Source organism: Lithobates pipiens, unplaced genomic scaffold (genome assembly GCF_037356315.1).
Source record: "Lithobates pipiens isolate NorthernLeopardFrog02 unplaced genomic scaffold, aLitPip1_a1.2 Scaffold_19, whole genome shotgun sequence".
Classification (NCBI taxonomy): Eukaryota; Metazoa; Chordata; class Amphibia; order Anura; family Ranidae; genus Lithobates; species Lithobates pipiens.
Window position 1 is genome coordinate 243282356 of NW_027507764.1, and position 24703 is coordinate 243307058.

General features: G+C 43.3%; 1 protein-coding gene across 9 annotated transcripts in view; it reads right to left on the bottom strand.

The window, feature by feature from the left end:
• Positions 1-24703, bottom strand: part of CTNND2 (catenin delta 2) — a 918973-nt gene that overhangs the window by 803941 nt on the left and 90329 nt on the right. For all 9 annotated transcript variants that reach the window (XM_077491861.1, XM_077491860.1, XM_077491866.1 and 6 more), the window contains exon 3: positions 6046-6184. In XM_077491861.1, coding sequence (XP_077347987.1) covers positions 6046-6174 — 129 coding nt within the window. In that variant the 5' untranslated portion in view covers positions 6175-6184. The remainder of the gene's footprint in view (positions 1-6045; positions 6185-24703) is intronic.

A 24703-nucleotide genomic window follows, 5' to 3' on the forward strand; every position in this document is an offset into this window, starting at 1 on the left:
AGCACCATCCATTCCTCTCCACAATGCATCCACGCCCAGCATCACTCATCCAGCCCTCTCCACAATGCATCCATGACCAGCACCATCCATCACTCTCCACAATACAACAACACCTGGCATCATCCATCCCTTTCCACAATGCATCCCCATCTACGGCCAGCATTAAAATAGTGTTAAAATAAAAGTGTGTGCACCGAGTGACTCAGGGGATGGCCAGTGGGTGTATTCGGTGGGACGGCCATTGGGCATGCCCTGAGGAATGTTGGTGGTCAGGCCCAGGGGGGGCCTAAGCCTAAAGCTGTGTAAGGTGCCCCAACATTTTGATGGCTTCCCTGTTCATACTGCTCATGCTTCTTAACCTGTATAGGGTGAGGACATGGCACTGAGGTGGTAAAGCTTTTGCAGACCAAAGGTTTTAATAAGGAGACATGAAATACATTCGAAATACGCATATTAGAAGGAAGGTCTAATACGTGGGCCACTGAGTTAATCCGGAGAAGAATACGGAAAGTCCAATAAACTGAGGTGTGAACTTCAGTGAGGGAACACGAAGTCGGAGGTTGCGAGATGACAGTCAGACCCTGTCCCCAACCTGGTAGGAAGGCGCAGGCAGCTGTTTGCAGTCAGCATGGAGTCTGTACCTATCATTAGCTTGACGCAAAGGACTTGTGCCTAAATGGACCACAGAGATGCTCCTCTAATGCAAGAATACTCTGCACAACAAACAAGTCAGGCATCATGGAAGGTTGGAAACCATAATTTGCCATAGACGGGGACAATCGGAAGCAGAATTCAAGGCACTGTTGTGAGCAAACTCAGCCCACGGTAATAGGTCTAACCAGTTGTTATGATGGTCAGAAATATAGCAATTTAGGAATTGCTCCAAGGATTGATTGGCTCGCTCTGTGGCCCCATTAGACTGTGGGTGATACGCAGGGGAGAAAGCAAGCTGAATTCCCAACTATGCACAAAAGGCTCGCCAGAACCAGGACACAAACTGACTACCTCTGTCCCAGACAATCACCTTGGGTAGCCCATGTAAGCGAAAGATCTCCTGAGCAAAAATGGAAGCCAGTTGCTTAGAAGTGGACAAATTCTTAAGTCTAATGCAATGACACATCTTTGAGAACCGGTCAACCACCATAAGGAAAACTGTTGCCCTGGGAGTTGGGTAACTCCACAATGAAATCCATAGACAGGTGGGTCCAGGGCCTCTCTCTCCATAGGGTATGGGTTTTAGGAGACCCACTGGTAGGTGTCATGGAGTCTTACTCTGAGCACACACGGAACAGGCAGCTACGAAGGCAGTTTACATCAGCACGTAGACTAGGCCATCAGAATTGTTGGGAAATGGCCCAAACGAGTTGATTCTTCCCAGGGTGGCCAGCTACCTTGGGAGAATGGTAAGCCTGGAGCACGGCTGTACAGAGACTCTCTGGGACAAAGCAGCGGTCACAAGGTTTCTCAGGAGGAGCCTGGACCTGAGCAGCAAGAATTTTGTCACCCAAAGGAGAAGTGAGACTGGTGCGAACCGTAGCCAGAATATAATCAGGAGGAATCACAGGAACCGGAACCAACTCCAGCTTGGAAATGGAGGGAAATTGTCATGACAAGGCGTCAGCCCTTACATTCTTAGTACAGGGTAAGAATGAGACAATCTAATTGAAACTTGACAAGAAAAGAGCCCATTGTGCCCTTCTGGGAGAGAGACATTTAGCCTCCAACAAGAATGTGAGATTCTTATAGTCAGTAAGCATGAGAACCAGCACAGTGGTACCTTTCAGGAGATGTCTCCATTCTTTCAGGGCTAAAATGATCACCAACAGCTCTTTGTCACCAATCTCGTAATTGCACTCCGCAGGTGACAATTTCTTGGAAAAGTGGCCACAAAGATGCATAGTGCTCTCAGAGGTAGGACATTGAGACAGAAGGGCTCCAACGTGTAGGATCAGGATGTGTCAACACAGGAGCAGAAACAAAGGCAGCCTTGAGACTCTCAAAGGCCTTAATGGACTCCGGAAACCAACTCTGTGGGTTACTGTCCTTTCTGGTAATATCAGTCAGGGGCTTGACCAGAGAGGAGGAGAAGTTATGAAGAAACTTACGATAATAGATGGAAAAGCTCAGGAAATGCTGCAGAGGACGTAAACCCACGGGTCGGGGCCACTGTAGGACTGCCGAAAGTTTCTCTGGGTCCATCGAAAAACCAGCAGTGGAAATGATTTAGCCCAGGAATTTAACCCATTCACGATGGAACTCGCACTTCTCTAGTTTACAATAGAGATTGTTGTCTCTTCATTTCTGAAGCACATGAGAGGCATCTGTGTGTTGGCTCTCCAGGGACTTGAAAAATATGAGAATATCATTAAGATAAACCAGAACACATAACTGCAACAAATCTTGGAGGATATTGTTAATAAATTCCTGGAAAACTGCCAGGGCGTTACAAAAGCCAAAAGGTACTCATAATGGCCTGTTCTGGTATCAAATGCAATTTTCCACTTGTTGCCCTCCTTAACCTTCACGAGATTGCATGCTCCTCTCATATCAAGCTTCATGAAAACCGTTGCTCCCTTGAGGCGGCCAAAAAACTCTGTAATCAAGAATTTTGCATGTGCCTGCATGGGTTTCCTCAAGGTACTCCAGTTTCCTCCCAGAATCTAAAGACATGCAGGTAGGTTAATTGGCTTCTGTCCAAAATTGGCCCTAGTATATGAATTGGGACCTTGGATTGTGGGCTCCTTGAAGGTAGGAACCAATGTGAGTGTGCAATGTACAGAGACAATTGTAGACACTCACGCAGGTTGAAATGGATGGACTGGTGTCTTTATTCAACCTTACAAACTATGAATCGGATAGGCATTCTTAATCGTGAAACAATTGAGACCCCTATAATCAATACAAGGTCTCAGTTCACAGCTCTTCTTCTTCACAAAGAAGAAACCAGCACCAGCAGGAGACGAGAATTTGTGGATGACACCACAAGAGTGCGTATGCAACATACTCCTCCATGAGAAAATACAAAAAGCTGCGCCAACAGGAAAATGGTCTATACCTAACTACCCAGAACATAAAAAATTTTAAAGGTTATAAATAATTAACACATTCATTATATATTGAAATAAAAAAATGACAGTTAATATGATTTCTTAATTGAAGAGTTCATAAAAAGTCCATAGACAATCCACAGTTGCGATCCTTTATGAGAACACCACGGTGGTTACACACACACGAATGCGCACAAGTGCCCGTCACCATGAAGTGAGTGCGCTTACCAGATGGAAGCTTAGTTAAAGAGTTGTATGTAAATCCTCAGTCTCCTCAATATACTCCTCCTTATACTGGATCAGCTAACCATAGTGAAAAGCAGCATTCACATATAAGTATCTCATTCAGCGATCCCAAAAAGTGCTACCAATGGCTTGCACTTGTTCCAGGTTCTGTGCTGTGTGCCATCATTTCAAATGTCTTAGCCTGCTCCAGCGCTTTATCTACATAAAATATATATACACACACCCACACTTCTAACAAGATGCAATATCTCCCTCTTCTCCCAACCCCAGCGGGCTCCTCGCAGCTCCTCGCCTTCCACCACAAGCTCCTGTCACACGCGTGACGCGTGTGACAAGCGCTCCTTAAAAGCAAGCGCTCCTTAAAAGAGAGTCTTTCTCTGAGTCTGGAGTCAATGAGGATGGCAAACGTGATCAATTTCTCCAGCTCAGTGGTATATTTCGGGCTTGCTATCTCATCCTTGATGGAATCTGAGAGACCATGAGAAAAAGCAGCCTCATTGTTCCAAGCAACCTCTGCTGCCAGAGTACGGAATTCAATGGCGTAGTCGGCAACAGTTCTCTTACTCTGATGGACATGAGGCACTTGGCAGCAGAAGTGGAGCATGCGGGAACGTCAAGTACCCTTTTAAAGGAGGCCACAAACTCAAGGTAACTCAAGACAACAGGTTTTGACCCCATTGATGACCCATGCACTTAGGACATGGGACCGTGTCAACAGACAGCTGGTTTTGGCTCTGGCTGTGTCACCACTGGCACCGCTAGGAGGGTTTCTTTGGTTCCCTCCGGGAGAGAAAATTACTTTCTTTGGACCCTGGGTGAATGGTGGGTATGCTAGCTGTGGGAAACTATTGAGGAATGGCAAGCTGATACCCTTTGAGTCTCTGACGGCTAGACCCGAAGGTCCTCAAATGAACTTTTGAAGGTATAGGCAAATACACCACTTTTTTGAAGTTCATGGCAGCTCCATAAGAGATATCACATCCCTTACATATTTTGAAGGCCTTTTTGATAGCTGATGAACCCATGCCACATATGGTCTCAGAACTTTACCAATTGCTGGGGTCCTCATCCTTGGCTGCTAAACCTATATATATCCAGGCCTGGGAGAGAGACTTGGGACTGGAATTTACTGCTACTCAACTGACACACTTATACCAGCTCACCCATTTGAGTTCTATCGACTCTAGAATGCAGGAGACGAATTACAAGTATTTGTCACGCTAGTACAGGGTGCCTGTTGATATGGTCTGGATGTACCCCTACACCTATGAGCTATGCTGACGGGCTGTGGGGGCCAAGATGCATTGCTACACTTATGGTGGGATTACCCAGCGATTGTCCGTTTCTGGAAGGATATTGGAGACCAGATTAAAGAAGTACTTGGTTTGGATATCCCCTTTTCTCTGGTCCAATTTCCCTTGCACGTTCCTCTAATGCCAATCAGTCAGTACAAAAAGAGTGCGCTGCCTCACATGCTGAATGCAATCAAGAGACTGTTCCCTATTTACTGGAAGTGGAAGCAGGTTCCCACCCGGGAGGAGTGGGTGCGCAAAGTGAATGAGATCAGAGAGGCGGAGGATTGGATCACTACCTGTAGAGGTTCCAGAGAACGGTACACTAACATATGGTCCCCGTGGGTGGATTATATTTCTGACTCTGCCCAAGTGTCCTCGAGCTTAGATGCAGCACTGCTGGAGCTGGCAGAACCGGCTCTTCAACAGCGTACTCGACCTCAGTAGTAGTGAGAGTGGACTTCCCCTTGATTGGAGCAATGACCGAGAACTTGTCTCTTTCTGCCCTGGAAGACGATACAAATGCCCTGCAGGTGGGAGCCCGGTGTGACCGAGTGACAACAGTGGCCAAGAGTTTAAAGGTAAGATTCTTACTGTTTTCCATTTTCTCTTCCCTTTCCCTACCCCCTTCTCACTTTCACTTTTCTCCTGATATTAATACTGTACTGAGGTCCAGTCTACATGCCTCCTCAGGCTGCTATGAATGATCAGTAGGATTAACTTCCAGCTGACAGGAGGCGGATTGCCAAGTAGATAGCAGTATTACTCTGCCCCCTGCTGGTGCTCTGGAGGGGCTTGGACGCGGCCTGGGGGAGGTATGCTGGAGGAACTAGTTGCCCCCCTCCCTAGGTGTGAAGTCCGGGCTGGGTTGCATCAGACTCCATCTAGACCGGAGCGTTGGCTGGAGTCAGAGAGAAGCGAGAAGATGTTTTTTTTTGTATTAAGCAGCCCACCCCTGCTGGCAAACACATGGTTTTGACAACTGTAACCCTAACATTATTTTAGGTGATGGACCAACAGCGATACAGAGCCATTTAACATCCTATGACAAGTTAACACCTTTATACTATGTACATTTCTATTTGTCTATTTTACGGTCTTGTTTACAATGGCACAAGATAAAACATGTGTCACTACTGCACTGGATACTGCAAATGTATGTTAAAATATGTACTTATGCCAAATAAACAAAGTTTTACAAAAGAAAAGGGGAGATGAAGGCATTGACAGGGAGAGCATTGAATTCTAATTGAAAGGCAAGTAATACCTGTGTTATAATTGTTCATGAAACGCATACTGTACATTCTTGACAGATACACTAGGACTACTTTAAAGCTCTCATTTACTGTCCATAAAGAATATTTAGTTTGATCATGTGTGGGGTTTTGTTTGAAAAACAACCAAGCAGTATTCGACTATCTAACAGAAAGCAGGGATAAGGCAAAAAAAAAAGTTTCTACCTGTTCCTTGACAGATGCCAATATAGCTGAAGTTGTTTCAGTTTCAGAACCATCACCGTTTGTTGTATTCATCACTGGGCTTAATGAACTAGATTTTTCTGAGCATGATGGTTGATCAGGAACAGGCATAGCTTCTAACCTAAAAAAATAAGAAAACAAGATTGAAAACACAATACCTAATTATTTACAGTATGTATATAGCTCCAGCATATTTTGAGATGCCTTAGATGAGGCTGCATTCACACCTGAGAGCTTGAAGCTCCAAACAACTGCTGAGGAAAGATCAATTATTCTCTATGGAAATGGTTCACATCTCCAGTCCATGTCACCTGAAGCTCAAAAAAGTTCTGGTGCTTTTTTTTGTAGCTCGAATAGATTTGAGTGTTTTTGGAACATTTTTATTCTCATAGAAATAAATGGAAAAGCGCCATTTGCGTGTTTTCTCCTCATTTGCGCGTTTTGTTACGCGTTTTTTTGCTCAAATAAAAAAAAGTATAAAATAGTAATAATATATGAATAAATAAATGTAAAATAAATACACAAATAACTAAAAATCATCATAAATAAGTAAAATAAATGAATAATATGTAATAATACATTAATAAATAATAAAATCTAACCTTAAAAAATATTAAATACATTATTATTATTATTATTATTATTATAATAATAAAATAACAATAAACAAACTGGAACAAAAAAATACATTATTAATAATAATTATTATTTATTTTGTGTTAGAGTTAGGGTGTTTCGTTTTTCATTTATTTCTTTATTTATATAAGGGGTAAGGGTTAAAGTTGAGGGTTAATTATTTATTTATTGTTACTTAACATTAATTTATTGAATTTATTTACGATTTTTATTTATTTGTGCTTTTTCTTTTACATTTATTTATTACTACTCATATAATTTATTATTTCATTTATATAATTTCTATTATTTTATTTCATTTATATAATTTAATTTATTTACTATTAATTTATTATAATTTATTATTACTCATATAACAACTCCTAATCCTAACCTTAACCTAAACTGAACTGAACTCAAACCCCTTACCCTAACGAAAAAACATTATAATAAATGAATAATAATAATGGTAATAAAAGAAGAATTAAACTAGCAACAAATGATGCAACAGATATTAGTTTTCTCTATTGGCTAACAAAAAAAAACACCAAAGCCCAAAAATGTTGCATACAAGCACGCAAGTCGCGCATAAATATAGGATTTTTGTATTCATCATAAAATCCATTTCTCTGAAGTTCATTGATGGACACAGCACCTTTTAATCTTGACCTTAGGGTTATATTGCCACCTTCAGGAGCGGACTAGGCAGAACATGTAAAAACAGCAAAACTGCACAGTACCGCCCTGGGGGTGGTCCTCTACTGGCTATAACCCCTCACTCTGCTTCCAGCAGCTCAGTTCCTCAAAAAGCAGTACAAACATAAATAGGAGGGGTGGTTGCTGTGTCCGTCAATGAACTTCAGAGAAAAGGATTTTACGGTGAGCACAAAAATCCTATTTTCTCTTTTGTTCCTTGTCCCCAAGCAGTGTCAAAAATGAGGGGTGGGAACAGAAAGAAAATAAACTCCACCCATAACAACAAGAACTCCTCAACAGAGGAGTTGCAACCTTAAACGTCCGCTTGCAAAACCTTGCGGCCGAAGCATGCATCCGTTGTACATCAACCTTGTAAAATTTAGTGAAAGTGTGAACGGATGACCAGGTCGCCGCCTTACACACCTGGGAGATGGACGCTTGATGTTGGAAAGTCCAGGAGGCGCCAATTGCCCTGGTAGAATGTGCTGTGACAGGAAAGGGGGGCGCCCGCCCCCTAATGGCATAAGCCTGAACCATGATCTGTCTGATCCACCTAGAAATGGTGGCCAACAAGACCTCCAGGCCCTTCTTCGGACCAGCCACTGATACAAATAGAATCCGACCTTTCAAAAAGGAGCTGTAGCAGCTAAATACACCCGCAGAGCCCGGACCACGTCCAAAGAATGCAAAGCAACCTCTTTGGGATGTGATAGCCAAAGACATAAGGACAGAAGCACGATGTCCTCATTTAGATGAAAGGCTGAAATAACCTTTGGAAGAAAGGAAGGCTGCGGACGCAGCACCGCCTTATCTTTGTGGAGGATCAAGTAGGAAGACTTGCACGACAAGGCCCCCAACTCAAAAACCCTCCTGGAAGATGTAATAGCAACTAGACTGCTTTCTGACAGAGTCTCAGTAAGGGAATCTCCTTATTGTTTTCAAACAGCGGTTTCTGAAGCACCTAGAGCACCAGATTCAAATCCCACAGAGGCATCGGTGGTCAAACTGGAAGGGCCATATGTCGAACCCCCTGAACAAACGTACTCGCCAATGAGTGAGCCGCCAAAAGTCGCTGAAAAAAGACAGCCAAAGCTGATATTTGCCCCTTAATGGTACTTAATGCAAGTGTCTGATCCACTACTCGCTGCAAACACCGCAGGATCCTGGAAACTGAATATGTACACGGACGCCACCCCATCTCCTCACATATGGAGATGTAGGCCTTTCATGTATGATGATAAATCTTCAAAGAGGACTTCTGTGCCCTTAGCATAGTGGAAATCACCAAATCCAACAGTTCCCGGTCCCTTAGCACCTGGCTTTCAACAGCCATGCCGTTAAAATCGGCGACGGTAAAGCAGGATAAACTATTGGACCTTGCGGCAGAAGGTCCTCCCACATCGGCAGCTGCCAAGGAACATCCACCACCATTCTGACTATGTCAGCGTACCAAGGATGTCGAGGCCAATCTGGGGCAATCAGAATCACCGGAATCCCCTCGGCCTCCACTCTGCATAGCAGACGGGGTAGGAGTCTGAGCGGGGGAAAGCATAAATCAGCCGATAATGCCCCCATGGAGCCACCAACATGTCTGACGTGTCCGCCCAGGGGTCTCTTGACCTGGCCACAAACCTCTGTACCTTCCGATTGAGCCCAGAGGCCAAGAGATCCACATCTGGTGTCCCACCTTAGGCAAATGAGCCGAAATACATCCAAATGCAGTGACCATTCCCCCTGGTCCAGCAGCTGACGACTTAGGTAGTCCGCCTGCCAGTTTTCTACACCCGGAATGTATACGGCTGACCGACCCAGGACACGCCACTCTGCCCACTGCAGGATCTGAGCAACCTCCAGTGCTGCAGCCAAGCTCCTTGTCCCTGCTTGATGGTTGACATAAGCCGCCGCCGTGGCGTTGTCCGACTGGATCCTGACTGGACGCCCCTGCAGCCTCTGTGACCATGTGGAAAGGCACCACCTGATCGCCGAAGCTCCAGCACATTTATTAGCTGGAGGGATTCTTGCATCCAGCGACCCTGGGCCGACTGTACGCCCCAAACTCCCCCCCCCCCAGCCGGTCAGGCTGGTGTCTGTAGTGATCACCATCCAATGAAGAGGAAGAAACGACTTCCCGGACCAAAGGGCCGGAGACCTCAGCCACCAGAAAGCTGAATCCCTGACTAGCTGGCTCACCCGAATTTGACAATTCAGGGATCTCGAAAGTGGCTACCATGAGACCCAGACCTTGCATGCAAAAACGCAGTGACGACTACCTGCGGGCATCAATAACTTCACCGCAGCTTGAAGAGTCTGTGGCTTATCTGAAGGGAGAAAGACTCTTGCCTCTGAGGAGTCCAGAATCAAGCCCAGATACTCCAGGCGTTGAGTCTGCACCAACACCGACTTCTGGAGGTTCAGCACCCAACCAAACTCCCGGAGAGTCTGTATGGTGATCGACACATCCTCCCTTAATTCTGAGGCGGAAAGCTGCTCTCAGGAGGAGGTCATCCAGGTAGCCCAAGATTGCGATCCCTCGTTGTCTTAGCAATGCCAGAATTAGGGCTAGCACCTTGGTGAAGACCCTTGGCGCCATTGCTAGGCCAAATTGATAGTACTCGTCCCTGACCGCAAATCATAGGAACCTCTGATGCCTGACCCATATACGGACATACAAGTATGCGTCCTTGATGTCCAAGGACGCCAAGAAATCCCCCTAATGGAGTGCAGTGACCACAAAGCAAACCGATTCCATCCTGAACCTTTATACTTTCACAAAGACGTTGAGGGCCTTGAGATCCAGGCCCGGATGGACCCCTTCCTTCTTTGGAACTACAAACAGATTGGAGTAGAATTCCTGAAACCTTTCTGGCTTCGGCACAGGTACTATCACACGGCACAGCCACAGGTCCTGTACTGCCCCGAACAGGGCCTCCCGACGAGCCGGAAGAAGATGAAGATTGGAGGGAAAAAAAAATCTGTTTGGCGGACAAGAAAGAAATTCTATCTTGTAGCCTGACGAAACCAGTTTGCAGACCCACTGGTCAGAAAGGAGGGAGGTCCACAAGGCTGCAAACTCCCGAAGGTGACCCTTCATGCAGCAACAGATTAGCTCACAGGCTTGTTTGGCTTACGAAACCAGGGACACCTTGTCAGACTGGGAACGCTTACCTGCCGGCCCGGGCGGATGAAAAATCTGCTTCTGAGTGGAAAAGGAGGGCCCCTGCCTATGGTGTGGCTCCTTGCCCTTTCTGGACTGTGGGAGCAAAGTACTCTTTCCCCCCGGTAACATTCTTAATAATGTCATCCAGCAAGGCTCCAAACAGCCTCTCCCCCTGGAAGGGCAAATCCTCCAGCGCTTTCTTAGAAGCCTGGTCCGCAGACCAGCATTTAAGCCAAATCGGGAAACGTAGCACCACAGCTGATGCTAAGGCTCTAGAAAGCAAAGGGGCCGTATCTAGGGCCGCATCACAGACATACTTCAGACCCTGTACCAACTGGTCTGCCAGTTCCACACATACCAGGGAAACCTGTTGCTTCTCCAACTCGCGGTGCAACAACTTAGCCCATTCAGTAAGCGTCTGTGACACTGGGCAGCACAGTGGTGTAGTGGTTAGCACTCTCACCTAGCAGTAAGAAGGGTCGCTGGTTCAAATCCCAACCATGACACTACCTGCCTGGAGTTTGCATGTTCTCCCTGTGCCTGCGTGGGTTTCCTCCGGGTACTCCGGTTTCCTCCCACACTCCAAAGACATGCAGGTAGGTTAATTGGCTTCTGTCCAAAATTGACCCTAGTATAAGAATGGGGACCTTGGATTGTGGGCTTCTTGAGGGTAGGGACCGATGTGAGTGTGCAATGTACAGGGATAGGGACAGTTGTAGACACTCACTCAGGTTGAACTGGATGGACTGGTGTCTTTATTCAACCTTGCTAACTATGAAACTATGAAACCAGGGCCGTGGCTAACACGGACCACAATGCTGACCCTAAACATGGACCAGGAGACCTCCTCGGCCCTTCTGTCAGTAGGGTTCTTGAAACAGGGGTCTCTTCCACCAGAATCATGGTTACCTTATTTACCCTGGATACCGGGGGTTCAATGACCGGAGGAGATGTCCATTTTTTCAGGAAACTCTCCTCAAAGGGGTAACGCACCGCCATCCGTCTCGGGACTGAAAAGGCCCACTGCTGGCTTCCACACTCCTTGTAAATAAACTTATCAAAATAAGTTAGGTAGGGAAAAACCTTAGCAGTGCGGGCCGGCCCGTGGGACCCAAAAGGGGCCGACACCTTTGCAGATACCCCGCCGTATCCTCTATCTTAAGGGTATCCCACACCGCTGTGATGAGTGCTCCTACTAGCCCTTTTTCCTGCGCTGACACTGTCCAAACGGTCCTGGTCCACATCCTGTGAAATGTCAGAACAGGGGCCACCTGTCACAGTGGGCCGAGTCTCAATCAGAGCTTTTCCCAGAAGACGGTGGGGGGAGGGGGCATTTTTTACCCCCCTTGTGCCCGCACGCCGCTTCCACCCTAGTAACAAAGGACTCCAGGACCGCTGACAGAGCGCCCATAGACACAGCAGGTGCAGGGGAACCGGTTGCAATAACAGGGATGTCTTGGGAAGCGCCAGCTTCTGACACCATGCTGACCCACTCTCGCCTGTCACCACTAGGGACCTAAGGCAAGACACAAAAAAAGCCCACCCTCCTAGCTGCCCCAGACTGAGGGGCCCCCCGCAGGACTCACCACCCTGACCCAGGTACCAGCAACTGTACAGTGTGCGTCATTGTGTATGTCAAATTGGGAGCAATGGCTGTGTCCTTGCAGGCGCTGCATTTCAATAGACATCAATGGGACTTCTTGCACAGGGATGCACGGAATACATGTTCATCCCTGAGTGGGTAAACAGCCCTCACGCTGGGTATGACTGATGTCATCCTTTGAATGCCAATTACTCAGTCATGTAACACTGTTCCCCAATTAACTCTTTGTCTTTTTTTTTTGAGACAGCTAGAGCTGTCTTTTAGTGGTATTTAATCCCCTTCATGTTTTTTATTTTTTAATTTTTTTTATTTTTTGCTATATAAACTAAAGAATCTATTATAAAATTTTGCAAATACATATTCCTTTCTTCATAAATTCAGGCCAAAATGTACTGAGATACATTTCTTTGGTAAAAATAACCCAAATCAGTGTAAATTATTTACACTGTGTGAAAGTTATAGCAACTATAAACTGTGGTATTTATATATTTGGAAATTGATCAATTGATCTAATTTCTTGGGGCCCTAAAATGCCAGGGCAGTACAAATACCCCCAAAATAACCCCTTTTTTGCAAAGTAGAAACCCCAAGGTAAGAGGCACGGTAAAATAATTTTTTGTCAAGAAATGAAATAAAAATATTTTGTTCAATTTTGTTTACATACTGTCACCAGAGCAGTACAGTGTCATTACATAATAAAAAATAAATAAATGAAAATGTTATAAATCTATCCCCTATTATGTATACGCTATAACTTTTGCGAAACCAATAAATATAGGCTTATTGGAATTTTTTAATCAAAAATATGTAGAATACATATCGGCCGAATTTGAGGAAAAAATATATTTTTTACGTATTTTTGGGGGATAATTATTATAGCAAAAAGTAAAAAATAATGCGTCTTTTTCAAACTTGTCGCAAAAAAAAACACAGAGGTGATCAAATACCACCAAAAGAAATCTCTAATTGTGCGGAAAAAAGGACGTCAATTTTGTTTGGTTACGACATCACACAACCACGCAATTGTCAGTTAAAGTTACACAGGGCTGACCAAGGGCCCAGAGGACAAGGACGGGTGGGAGGTAGGTGCATCACACACATGTACCCACAGACAGGGGCTGGGACAGGGGGGCACAACAGGGACTACAGGCAGGGCTAGGGGGTCTCTCCCACCCCCCTCTCTCACCCCTCTCTCTCTTCCAACCCTCTCTCACCACCCTCTGGTCAGTGTAGGAATCGGGTAGCTCAGTGTAAGGATCAGTATAGGAATCAGTTATGTCAGTGTAAGGGTCAGTGTAGGAATCAGGAAGGTCAGTATAGGAATCAGGTAGGTCATTGTAAGGGTCAGTGTAGTGGAAGGTAGGTCAGTGTATGAATCAGGTAGGTTAGTGTAGTGGTCAATGTAGGAATCAGGTAGGTTAGTGTAGTGGTAAGCGTAGAAATTAAGAAGGTCAGTGTATGTAGTAGACAGTGTAGTGAAGAAAACTTTCCGTATTTGAAAATGAAATCTCTTTTCCTCTAGACATAAAGAGTGCCCCCGTTTCCTCTGGGTAGACCGTAAAGAGAATAACTAAACACCAAATTCACTATATAGACCCCTTATATATTTAAACATGTTGATCATATCTCCCCTTATTCTCCTCTTCTCAAGCGAGAATAAATTCAGTTCCTCTAATCCTTCCTAGCTGAGCTCCTCCATGCCCTTCTCTGCACTTTCTCCAGTTCCCCAATATCCTTTTTGAGAACTGGTGCCCACAACTGAACTGCATATTCAAGGTGAGGTCTTACTAATGATTTGAACAGGGGCAAAATTATATCTCTCTTTCTGGAGTCCATACCTCTCTTAATACAAGAAAGGACTTTGCTCACTTTGGAAACCGCAGCTTGGCATTACATGTTATTATTGAGCTTATGATCTACCAAAACCCCCAGATCCTTCTCCACCACGGATTCCCACAGTTGTACTGGGGTTATCTTCCCTCGGTTTCAGATCGTGGCCTGACACACGCATCCGCACCATTTTAGTGTGATCCCGGAAATGATAGGACAATTTTTAGACACTGTGTTATGCAGTGCAGCTGTCCTTTTTGGGGGGTCACATTTTTTTATAAATTCTTACTGGCAGAGATGTTTAGGCACCTCAGATGATGTCTGTTTGAGATGAAACGCGCTGGATCCACTGTCCTGTCAATGCCATTAGTGGTAGTGGACCCTACTGCTGACTGCTGCAGATGGAGCTCTGGGTGGTTTCAGGAAAGCAGGTACTCTGGAGCACCAACATGAATCACACTGGGAGCTAGAGTAGGGCGTGGAATCTAAGAGCCAGCGGGTGTTCACCAGGGCCCCTATGGTGGGGATGGACTTTGCTGCAGTCTGGCTCCAGGTCGCAGCCCCATGGGTCTCCCAGCTCATGCTCACAGTAGACTACTGAAGGAGAGAAAGGAAGCAGCAGCCTGGGACAATAAGCCAAAAAGTCAAGGCAACAAGCAGATAAGAATAGTCAAAGAACACGCCAAAGGTCGGGATATGAAGCAGATGAGGGGAGACAGATCTCCTATCACAAACTGGATTAGCAGCAAGGATGGGAAGTGTTATCATAATGAAGGATTTTAATTATCCAGACAGACTAGGCGGAGGAAACCACACATTCAGCTAAGGCTCACCAGTTCCTAAATGTCTTGCAGGACAATTTTATGGGTCAGATGGTAGATGCACCAACTAGAAATAAAGCGCTACTGGATCTACTGATTACCAACAATACAGACCTGATCACAGATGTGGAAATACGAGACAATTTAGGTAACAGTGATCACAGGTCAATTGGCTTCAGTATAAATCACACAAATAGGAAACATAAGGGGAATACAAAGACACTGAATTTCAAAAGAGCCAACTTCCGTAAACTACAAACCTTGTTAGAAGGTATAAATTGGAATAAACTCTTGGGAACAAAGAACATGGAGGAGAGATGGATTTGCTTTAAGAGCATATTAAATAAGGGCATTAGCCAATGCATCCCATTTTGTAATAAATTTAAAAGAGCAAACAAAAGTCATGGATAGCTTAACTCCAATGTAAAAATGCATATAAAAGCAAAGGAAAAGGCCTTCAAAAAATACTGGGTTGAGGTATCATCATCAGCATTCAGGCTTTATAAAAAAATGCAACAAGAAATGTAAGGGTGCAATAAGGACGGCTAAGATAGAACATGAAAGACACATAGCGGAGGAGAGCAAAAATAATCCCAAGAAATTCTTTAAGTATGTAAACAGTGAAAAAAGGAGGACAGACTATATTGGCCCCATAAAGAATGAGGAAGAACATCTGGTTACAAAGGATGGGGAGATGGCGAAGGTATTTATTTATTCTTCTCTTCAGTCTTCACAAGGGAATCAGGGCTTCAGTAAACAAAACTGCAGTGCTTATCCTCATGACACATCACAGAAAGCACCTCCATGGTTAACAGAGGACAGAATTAAAATTAGACTTTGGAAACTTAACATTAATAAATCGCCGGGACCAGATGGCTTGCACCCAAGAGTACTTAAGGAAATCAGTCAAGTAATTACCAGACCATTGTTCCTAATTTTTACTGACAGTCTACTAACTGGAATGGTACCAGCTGATTGGAGAAAAGCCAACGTAGCACCAATATTTAAAAAGGGCCCAAAATACATCCTTGGGAATTACAGACCAGCTAGCCTAACATCAATAGTATGTAAACTCTTGGAGGGGCTGATAAGGGACTATATACAAGATTTTAGTAATGAGAACAGTATCATTAGCAGAAATCAGCATGGAATCATGAAGAATCGTTCTTGCCAAACCAATCCATTAACCTTCTATGAGGAGGTGGGTTGCCATCTAGATAAAGGAAGGCCCATAGTTGTGTATCTGGATTTTGCAAAAGCATTTGACACAGTTCCCCATAAACGTTTACTGTACAAAATAAGCTCTGTTGGCATGGACCATAGGGTGAGTACATTAATTAAAATCTGGCTACAAGGGCAAGTTCAGAGGGTGGTGATAAATGGGGAGTACTCGGAATGGTCAAGGTTGGGTAGTGGGGTCCCCCAGGGTTCTGTGTTGGAACCAATCCTGTTCAATTTGTTCATAAACGACCTGGAGGATGTAAACAGTTCAATCTCTGTATTTGCGGACAACACTAAGATAAGCTGGGCAAAAACTTCTCAGCAGGATGTGGAAACCTTGCAAAAAGATCTGAACAAATGAATAGGGTTGGCAACTACATGGCAGAGGAGGTTCAATGTAGAAAAATGTAAACTCATGCATTTGGGAGGCAAAAATATGAATGCAATCTATACATTGGGGGGAGAACCTCTGGGGGAATCTAGGATGGAAAAGGACATGGGGATCCTAGTAGATGATAGGCTCAGCAATGACATGCAATGCCAAGCTGCTGCTAACAAAGCAAACAGAATATTGGCATGCATTAAAAAAGGGAATCATTCCAGAGATAAAACGATAACTCTCCTGCTCTACAAGACTCTGGTCCGGCCGCACCTAGAGTATGCTGTCCAGTTCTGGGCACCAGTCCCGAGGAAGGATGTACTGGAAATGGAGCGAGTACAAAGAAAGGCAACAAAGCTAATAAAGGGTCTGGAGGAAAGGTTGCGAGCACTGAACTTATTCTCTCTGGAAAAGAGACCATATTGGTGACCCCACAATAGGGATAAAACTTTTTTGCACAAGGGAGTTAAACAAGACTTGTGGCCACAAATTTGGAAGAAAAGAGTTTTAACCTTAAACTACGTAGCTGGTTCTGTAAGAGCGGCAAGGATGTGGAATTCTCTTTCACAGGCGGTGGTTTCAGCGGGGAGCATTGATAGTTTCAAGAAACTATTAGATAATCACCTGAACGACCACAACATACAGGGATATACAAGATAATACTAACATATAATCACACACATAGGTTGGACTTGATGGGCTTGTGTCTTTTTTCGACCTCAGCTACTATGTAACTATGTAATGAGGACAGTCAAGAACAAGCCAAGGTCGGTAAACAGGATCAGACATAGGACACAGCAATGAGCACATGTAAGCCAAACACACAATACTGATCAGCAAGGCTTGGCTTGCAGTGCACAGGTAATATAGTGTTCCTAATTAGAGGCTGGGGTGGAGCTATGCCTTGAGGGAAGATTACTTAAGCATACAGGTGAACAACGCCTTTAAGCTGAACACAACAGAAAGGTGAGCAGACAAGAACACCACTGCTGTCTGCAGTCATGACAGATGTATACTGAAATGTGAGTGGTCTATGTTTTTAATACATTTTCTATTGATGGTTTTATGTCGAGTCTTCTATCTTCTCTCCTTGGATTTATGTATTAATGGAGTGTAGATAAGAGGATTCCACCTCTGACTTTGAAAGGCCCTGTATATTATCACATATTGCTACATCGGTTTTGGTGATGGTTGGCAATCTCCCTAGCAACATACAGTCCATTTGGAGATGATTGGAGTGGAGCGTCTATATCCAGGTGGTGAGACATAATTGTCTTTATTGACCTATTTGGCATAAGCTGAATTGGGTCCATATGTTCCGGTAAGCCTCCATTTGGTGGCAGATTTCTTCACGGTGGTGATTCTTCTTCTCTGGGTGATTGATCATCACAATTTGGATCACGCAATTATCATATACGCCTTCACGGTTTTTAGTTTGCCAATGATTGTTATATTTTTTTATGTATTTGTGTCATATATTGTTTATATGATTTACTTCATATCACTATTTTTGTGCATTCATGTATTCATGATTAAAGCTGCACTGTTTTTTACCCATTACTTTTGCACAAGTTGTCCATTGTGGTGCTGGCTGCTGTTTTACTGTTTATATGTCACCATGTTTGAACATTAGCGCAGTATAACACTATATAATTTTAGGATAAGGTAGGTCAGTTTAGGAATCAGGTAGGTCAGAGTATGAACAGGTTGGTCAGTGTAGTGGACAGGTAGGTTATTTTAAGGGCCAGTTTAGTGGACAGGTAGGTCAGTGTATGTCCAGTTTTTACTCCAAATCCCTCAGGTCTCATGTATTCCTTTTGTAGTATAAAGTTTTATATATAACTTTAGTTCCTTCGATATAAAGAGCATTTGTTTCATGTATGTTAGTGCAAAATTGAAAGAACAATTACACTCGTTTGCTGCGTACACACGATCGGACATTCCGACAACGAAATCCTGGATTCATTTCCGACGGATGTTGGCTCAAACTTGTCTTGCATACACACGGTAGCACAAATGTTGTCGGAAATTCCGATCGTCAAGAACGCGCTGACGTACAACGCGTACGATGGCACTATAAACAGGAAGTTCAATAGCCAGTGTGCCACGCTTTTGGCTCCTTCTGCTAATCTCGTGTTAGTAGAAGTTTGGTAAGAGATGATTCACGCTTTTCAGCCTCGTGCTTTTTAGATCGTTACTGCTTTTCAGACCCTGTTTTTAATCTTTTGTTGGCTTTGCTGTCCCCTTATATTACGAATAGGACACCTGCATGCGGCAAGCCATCACTCTTGAACAGAGGCTAGTCGCCATCTTGCAGTACTTGGCGATGGAGAGAAGTCTGCAGGACATCAAGTTCTCGACAGGCATCTCCCCCCAGGCTCTGGGAATTATTATTACAGAGACCTGTTCTACCATTATACAGGTCCTGCAGAAGGACCTGTATAATGGCAGGATCTCTCCTTTAACATCACATTCTATGTATTTAATGTTTGCTAATGTATTGCATTTCTTTCATCATTCCCTAATTACCATTATTGAAATATGCTATGAATGTCCTCATGCATGCTGGAAGTTTTTTAACATTTCTTTTTTGTCCTTCATGCATATTTGCCTTCAATAACCTCCCCAGCATGCTATCCTGGGCCCATACACACCTAGCCTAATCACTTAACAATGTATTTTGTCAGCTCCATTGTAGTGCTTTACCCTAAACACCCCCTAAATATGTACATGTTATTTGTGTGCTTAAATTCAGGCAGAGTGCCAGAGGCTTTTTTTTGGGGTCCCAAAATCATTTGGAGCCCTCCCTCCCCCCAACCGCTAATTCAACCGATACCAATCCTCTATCTGCTGACTTTTTCAAACCCATACACACTATACCTACCTCTTTTGTGGTCATATTTATGGGTGAATTCACCAAAGCATGTAGTGAAAGGGCCTGCCTGAATACTTTCAAATGGTATTGTTTAAAGTTTTGTTCTCCTATTATCTTGATAGGTAATTGCAGAATGTAAAAATGTGCTTCAATTTGTACAGTGTGTATTTATATTTTTGTATTATGACACTTCTTATCTGTCCAGTGGGCTGCCAATAGTGTAAAGTAAGGAGGGACTGGCCAAAGTAACATACATTATTTATGCATTCAGCTCTCAATGAAGTGGAGAGGGTTAGCTGTCCAAAACGTCTACCCCCACCCCCTAAAATTTTTACAATGGACCATCATAGGGTGTGAGGGATCTGATAAGTGGACCATAGATTTCTTTTTTTTTTTTTTTTTTTTTTTTAAATACTCCTTTAAATAAATGTTATACTGATGTTGGCCAAGAATGTTTGTGTCTAATCTGCTTGCAATGTTATGTGAAAAAGTACAAATTGATTTTTTTTCTTGTGGTTTCCCAATTTGCCCAGCGGTGGGACTTTCCCAACTGCGGAGGGGCAATAGATGGGAAACACATCCACATAGACCCACCCCCCAACTCGGGGTCTTACTATTATAACTATAAGGGGTTTAATAGTATAGTGATGTTGGCGGTGGTGTTGGCGACATATGAGTTTCTCTATATGGACGTGGGGAAGAATTTCCGCATGTCGGATGGTGGAGTCATCGCCCAGACCAAGTTCTATGGACGGCTCCAGAGTGGTGGCTTGGGATTGCAACCTCCGGAAGACAACGTGGCTGGTCTTCCGTTCGTCTTTGTCGCTGATGAAGGGTTTGAGCTGGGTTATCACCTGATGCGGCTGTTCCCCATGAGGACCCTCACCCCGGACCAGAGGGTTTTTAACTACCGGCTGACCAGAGTCAAAAGAGTGGTGGAGAATGCTTTCGGGATAATGGTCAGTCAGTTCTGCCTATTCCTAACGCCAATCAACATGGTGGAATAAACTTAACTATATTAACCATGTCTCCTAGGTTTTCCAATGTTTTATTTCTTTTTGGCCATTTTTTTCAATAGCGCAAATGTAATTTCTTTGATACATGAGGTGACAATCTCTTCTTCAGCTTACTATTATTATGTTGTGGGTCCGCTACACACACACCTTGTTTTTTGTTGTTAATGTATGTAATGCATTACTGATAAAAATATCCATAATTTTCAGCACCATTAATTAATTTTTTTGCGTGATGAAAATGACCTGATTTTTGCAAATTATAAAGCACTGTGGGTGTTATTTACTAAAGCAAAATCCACTTTGCACTTCAAGTGCACTTGAAAGTGCACTGAAACTGCAGTTGTAGTGCAAAGTGGATTTGCCTTTAGTAAATAACCCCCATTGCCACTGTAAACACCAACTTACTCAAAAACTGCTATTGAGCATTGAAAGAAGAAACCACACATTGTTGAGTAGAATTTTTTTTTACTCTGTGCACATTCACATGTGCATTTAGAAAAGGGTTTTTGAACAAACCAACATATTTTTAGAATACAATTTTTTGTTTTGACATTAGAAATATCCTTTTTTTGTGGTAAATTGGTATGTTTATAAATCCATAAAACAATACACAACTCAGGAACTTACAAAGTTCAACTTTGATAAATTGAAAGCAATAGCAGACATTAGTATGTCCAAACTGTGTTGATATTGCCCTCATCGGATTGGGGTGATGTCACCCCTGTGAAAGCCAAATTTTGAAGATGCACACAAATTGAGAGTCAAAATGGGAATTTCACTCCTGATCCCATGCGCACAAATTGAGAGTCAAAATGGGGATTTCACTCCTGATGCCATGCCTAAGGTCAACGTGTGCGATCTACTATCATGGGGGATCAATGGACGTGTTTCAGGGGTACAGCCCCTTCCTCTCAGCTACATTAGTTGCGAGGAAGGGGTTGCACCCCCAAAACGCATACATTGAGACCCAGTGATGGCAGATAGCACATGTTGACACACTGGAGCTGATTTACGAACACGTTGGCGCATTTGCACACGCAGGAATAGTTATTGTGACATGGAACATACTTACACGAATAGAAACCAGCTGGTGACTTGCGTCGGATGTGCGGAATCGTTGTGCGCATGGACACAGACACATTCTTAAATACAGAACAGACATCAGGCACATGCTCATTGTAATGCTGATCATGTTAATGAGCTTTTCCTTATCACATAGAGAATATTGCTTCCAGTTTTATTCCATTCATTAATTTATTTTTGAAACAACTCATCAATATTCATTCTAGAGGTCCTCCTATCAAACAATTGTGCGGCTCTTCCCGGACTTGGATGTGAAATGTCATAATTGTCAAAATGTAATTGTATGCATTTTATGGTAATAGTCTATAATCATTGTTGGAACTTCCATGAAAACATCTTCTTAATACATGTCTGTGTATTATGGCCCCCACCATTCCTTGTGCTGTGCTGACTTCCTGGGTTTTTAACCTTAAGTTTCGTTAACTTTTCATAAAAATAACAAAAGTTCGTTATGATGAATTTATCATTATGAGGGGTTCCTACCATCCCTGTGCTGAGTTCCTGGGTCTGAGTGTACGCCGGCTGTGCCCATTATGAGGGGTTCCCACCATCCCTGTGCTGTGCTAACTTCCTCTGATTGGTGAACAAAACACAAGTCATGTTTCTGTTCATTTGGATCCGAAATTCGTTAACGAAATTTCGTATTTCGTATGAAATTCGTAAGCATAGACATTCACATAGGGTTCCCATCATCCCTGTGCTGACTTCCTGGGGTTTTAACTTTTAGGTTCATTAACTTTTCGTAACAATTACGAATTTTCGTTATGATGAATTTATCATTATGAGGGGCTCCCACCGTTCTTGTGCTGTGCTGACTTCCTGGGTTTTTAGCCTTTAGTTTTGTTAACTTTTCGTAACCTTTACGAATGTTCGTTATGATGAATTTATCATTATGAGGGGTTCCCACCATCCCTGTGTTCTGCGGACTTCCTCTCATTGGTGAACAAAACACCAGTCATGTTTCTGTTAATTTGGATCCAAAATTCATTAACAAAATTCCGTATTCTGTATGAAATTCGTAAGCGTTCCCACCATCCCTGTGCGGACTTCCTGGGGTTTTAACTTTTAGGTTAACTTTTTGTAACATTTACGAATTTTCAATATGAATTTATCATTATGAGGAGTTCCCACCATTCCTGTGCTGTGCTGACTTCCTGGGTTTTTAACTTTTAGGTTTGTCACCTTTTCATTAATTACGAATTTTCACTATGAATTTGGATCCGAAATTCGTAAACAAAATTTCGTATTTCGTACGGAATTCGTATGCATAAAAATTTGTATTTCGGATTCGTATGAATGTACGAATTTTTGTTTCGTACGAAACTAATCGCACATGTCTAATTGGGAAATGAATTGTCCAAAATGCATAATGCACAGACATGTATTAAGATGTTTTCATGGAAGTTTCGGGTCCACCAATGATTATAGACTATAACCATAAAATGAACACAATTACATTTTGACAATTATAACATTTCACATCCATTTCCAGGGAAGATCCGCACAGTTGTTTGATAGGGGGATCTCTAGAATGAATATTGATGAGTTGTTTCAAAAATAAATTCACGAATGGAATAAAACTGGAAGCAATATTCTCCATGTGATAAGGAAAAGCTCATTAACATGATCAGCATTACAAAATGCCCGATGTCAGGGCCGTTTTTAAGGCAGGGCAAAAGGAGCAGCTGCCCTGGGCCCTGTCAATGTTGTGGGTCCCAAAGCAGCTGCCTTATACTTGCCAACTATCCTGGTTTAAATTCCCTTGTCCCTTGAAGTTTTGGTCCTGTGCTACAGTGCCTTGCGAAAGTATTCGGCCCCCTTGAACTTTTCAACCTTTTGCCACATTTCAGGCTTCAAACATAAAGATATAAAGTTTTTATTTTTTGTGAAGAATCACCAACAAGTGGGACACAATTGTGAAGTGGAATGAAATCTATTGGATTTTTGAAACTTTTTTAACTAATAAAAAAATGAAAAGTGGGGCGTGCAAAAATTATTCGGCCCCCTTGCGTTAATACTTTGTAGAGCCACCTTTTGCTGCGATTACAGCTGCAAGTCGCTTGGGGTATGTCTCTATCAGTTTTGCACATCAAGAGACTGAAATTCTTGCCCATTCTTCCTTGCAAAACAGCTCGAGCTCAGTGAGGTTGGATGGAGAGCGTTTGTGAACAGCAGTTTTCAGCTCTTTCCACAGATTCTCGATTGGATTCAGGTCTGGACTTTGACTTGGCCATTCTAACACCTGGATACGTTTATTTGTGAACCATTCCTTTGTAGATTTTGCTGTATGTTTGGGATCATTGTCTTGTTGGAAGATAAATCTCCGTCCCAGTTTCAGGTCTTTTGCAGACTCCAATAGGTTTTCATCCAGAATGGTCCTGTATTTGACTGCATCCATCTTCCCCTCAATTTTAACCATCTTCCCTGTCCCTGCTGAAGAAAAGCAGGCCCAAACCATGATGCTGCCACCACCATGTTTGACAGTGGGGATGGTGTGTTGAGAGTGATGAGCTGTGTTGCTTTTAGGCCAAACATATAGTTTTGCATTGTGGGCAAAAAGTTGGATTTTGGTTTCATCTGACCAGAGCACCTTCTCCCGCATGTTTGGTGTGTCTCCCAGGTGGCTTGTGGCAAACTTTAGACGAGACTTTTTATGGATATCTTTGAGAAATGGCTTTCTTCTTGCCACTCTTCCATAAAGGCCAGATTTGTGCAGTGTACGACTGATTGTTGTCCTATGGACAGACTCTCCCACCTCAGCTGTAGTTCTCTGTAGTTCATCCAGAGTGATTATGGGCCTCTTGGCTGCACCTCTGATCAGTCTTCTCCTTGTCTGAGCTGAAAGTTAAGAGGGGCGGCCAGGTCTTGGTAGATTTGCAGTGCTCTGATACTCCTTCCATTTCAAAATGATCGCTTGCACAGTGCTCCTTGGGATGTTTAAAGCTTGGTAAATCTTTTTGTATCCAAATCCGGCTTTAAACTTCTCCACAACAGTATTACGGACCTGCCTGGTGTGTTCCTTGGTCTTCATGATGCTCTCTGTGCTTTCAACAGAACCCTGAGACTATCACAGAGCAGGTGCATTTATACAGAGACTTGATTACACACAGGTGGATTCTATTTATCACCATCAGTCATTTAGGACAACATTGGATCATTCAGAGATCCTCGCTGAACTTCTGGAGTGAGTTCGCTGCACTGAAAGTAAAGGGGCCGAATAATTTTGCACGCACCACTTTTCAGTTTTTTATTTGCTAAAAAAGTTTAAATTATCCAATAGATTTCGTTCCACTTCACAATTGTGTCCCACTTGTTGGTGATTCTTCACAAAAAATAAAAATTTT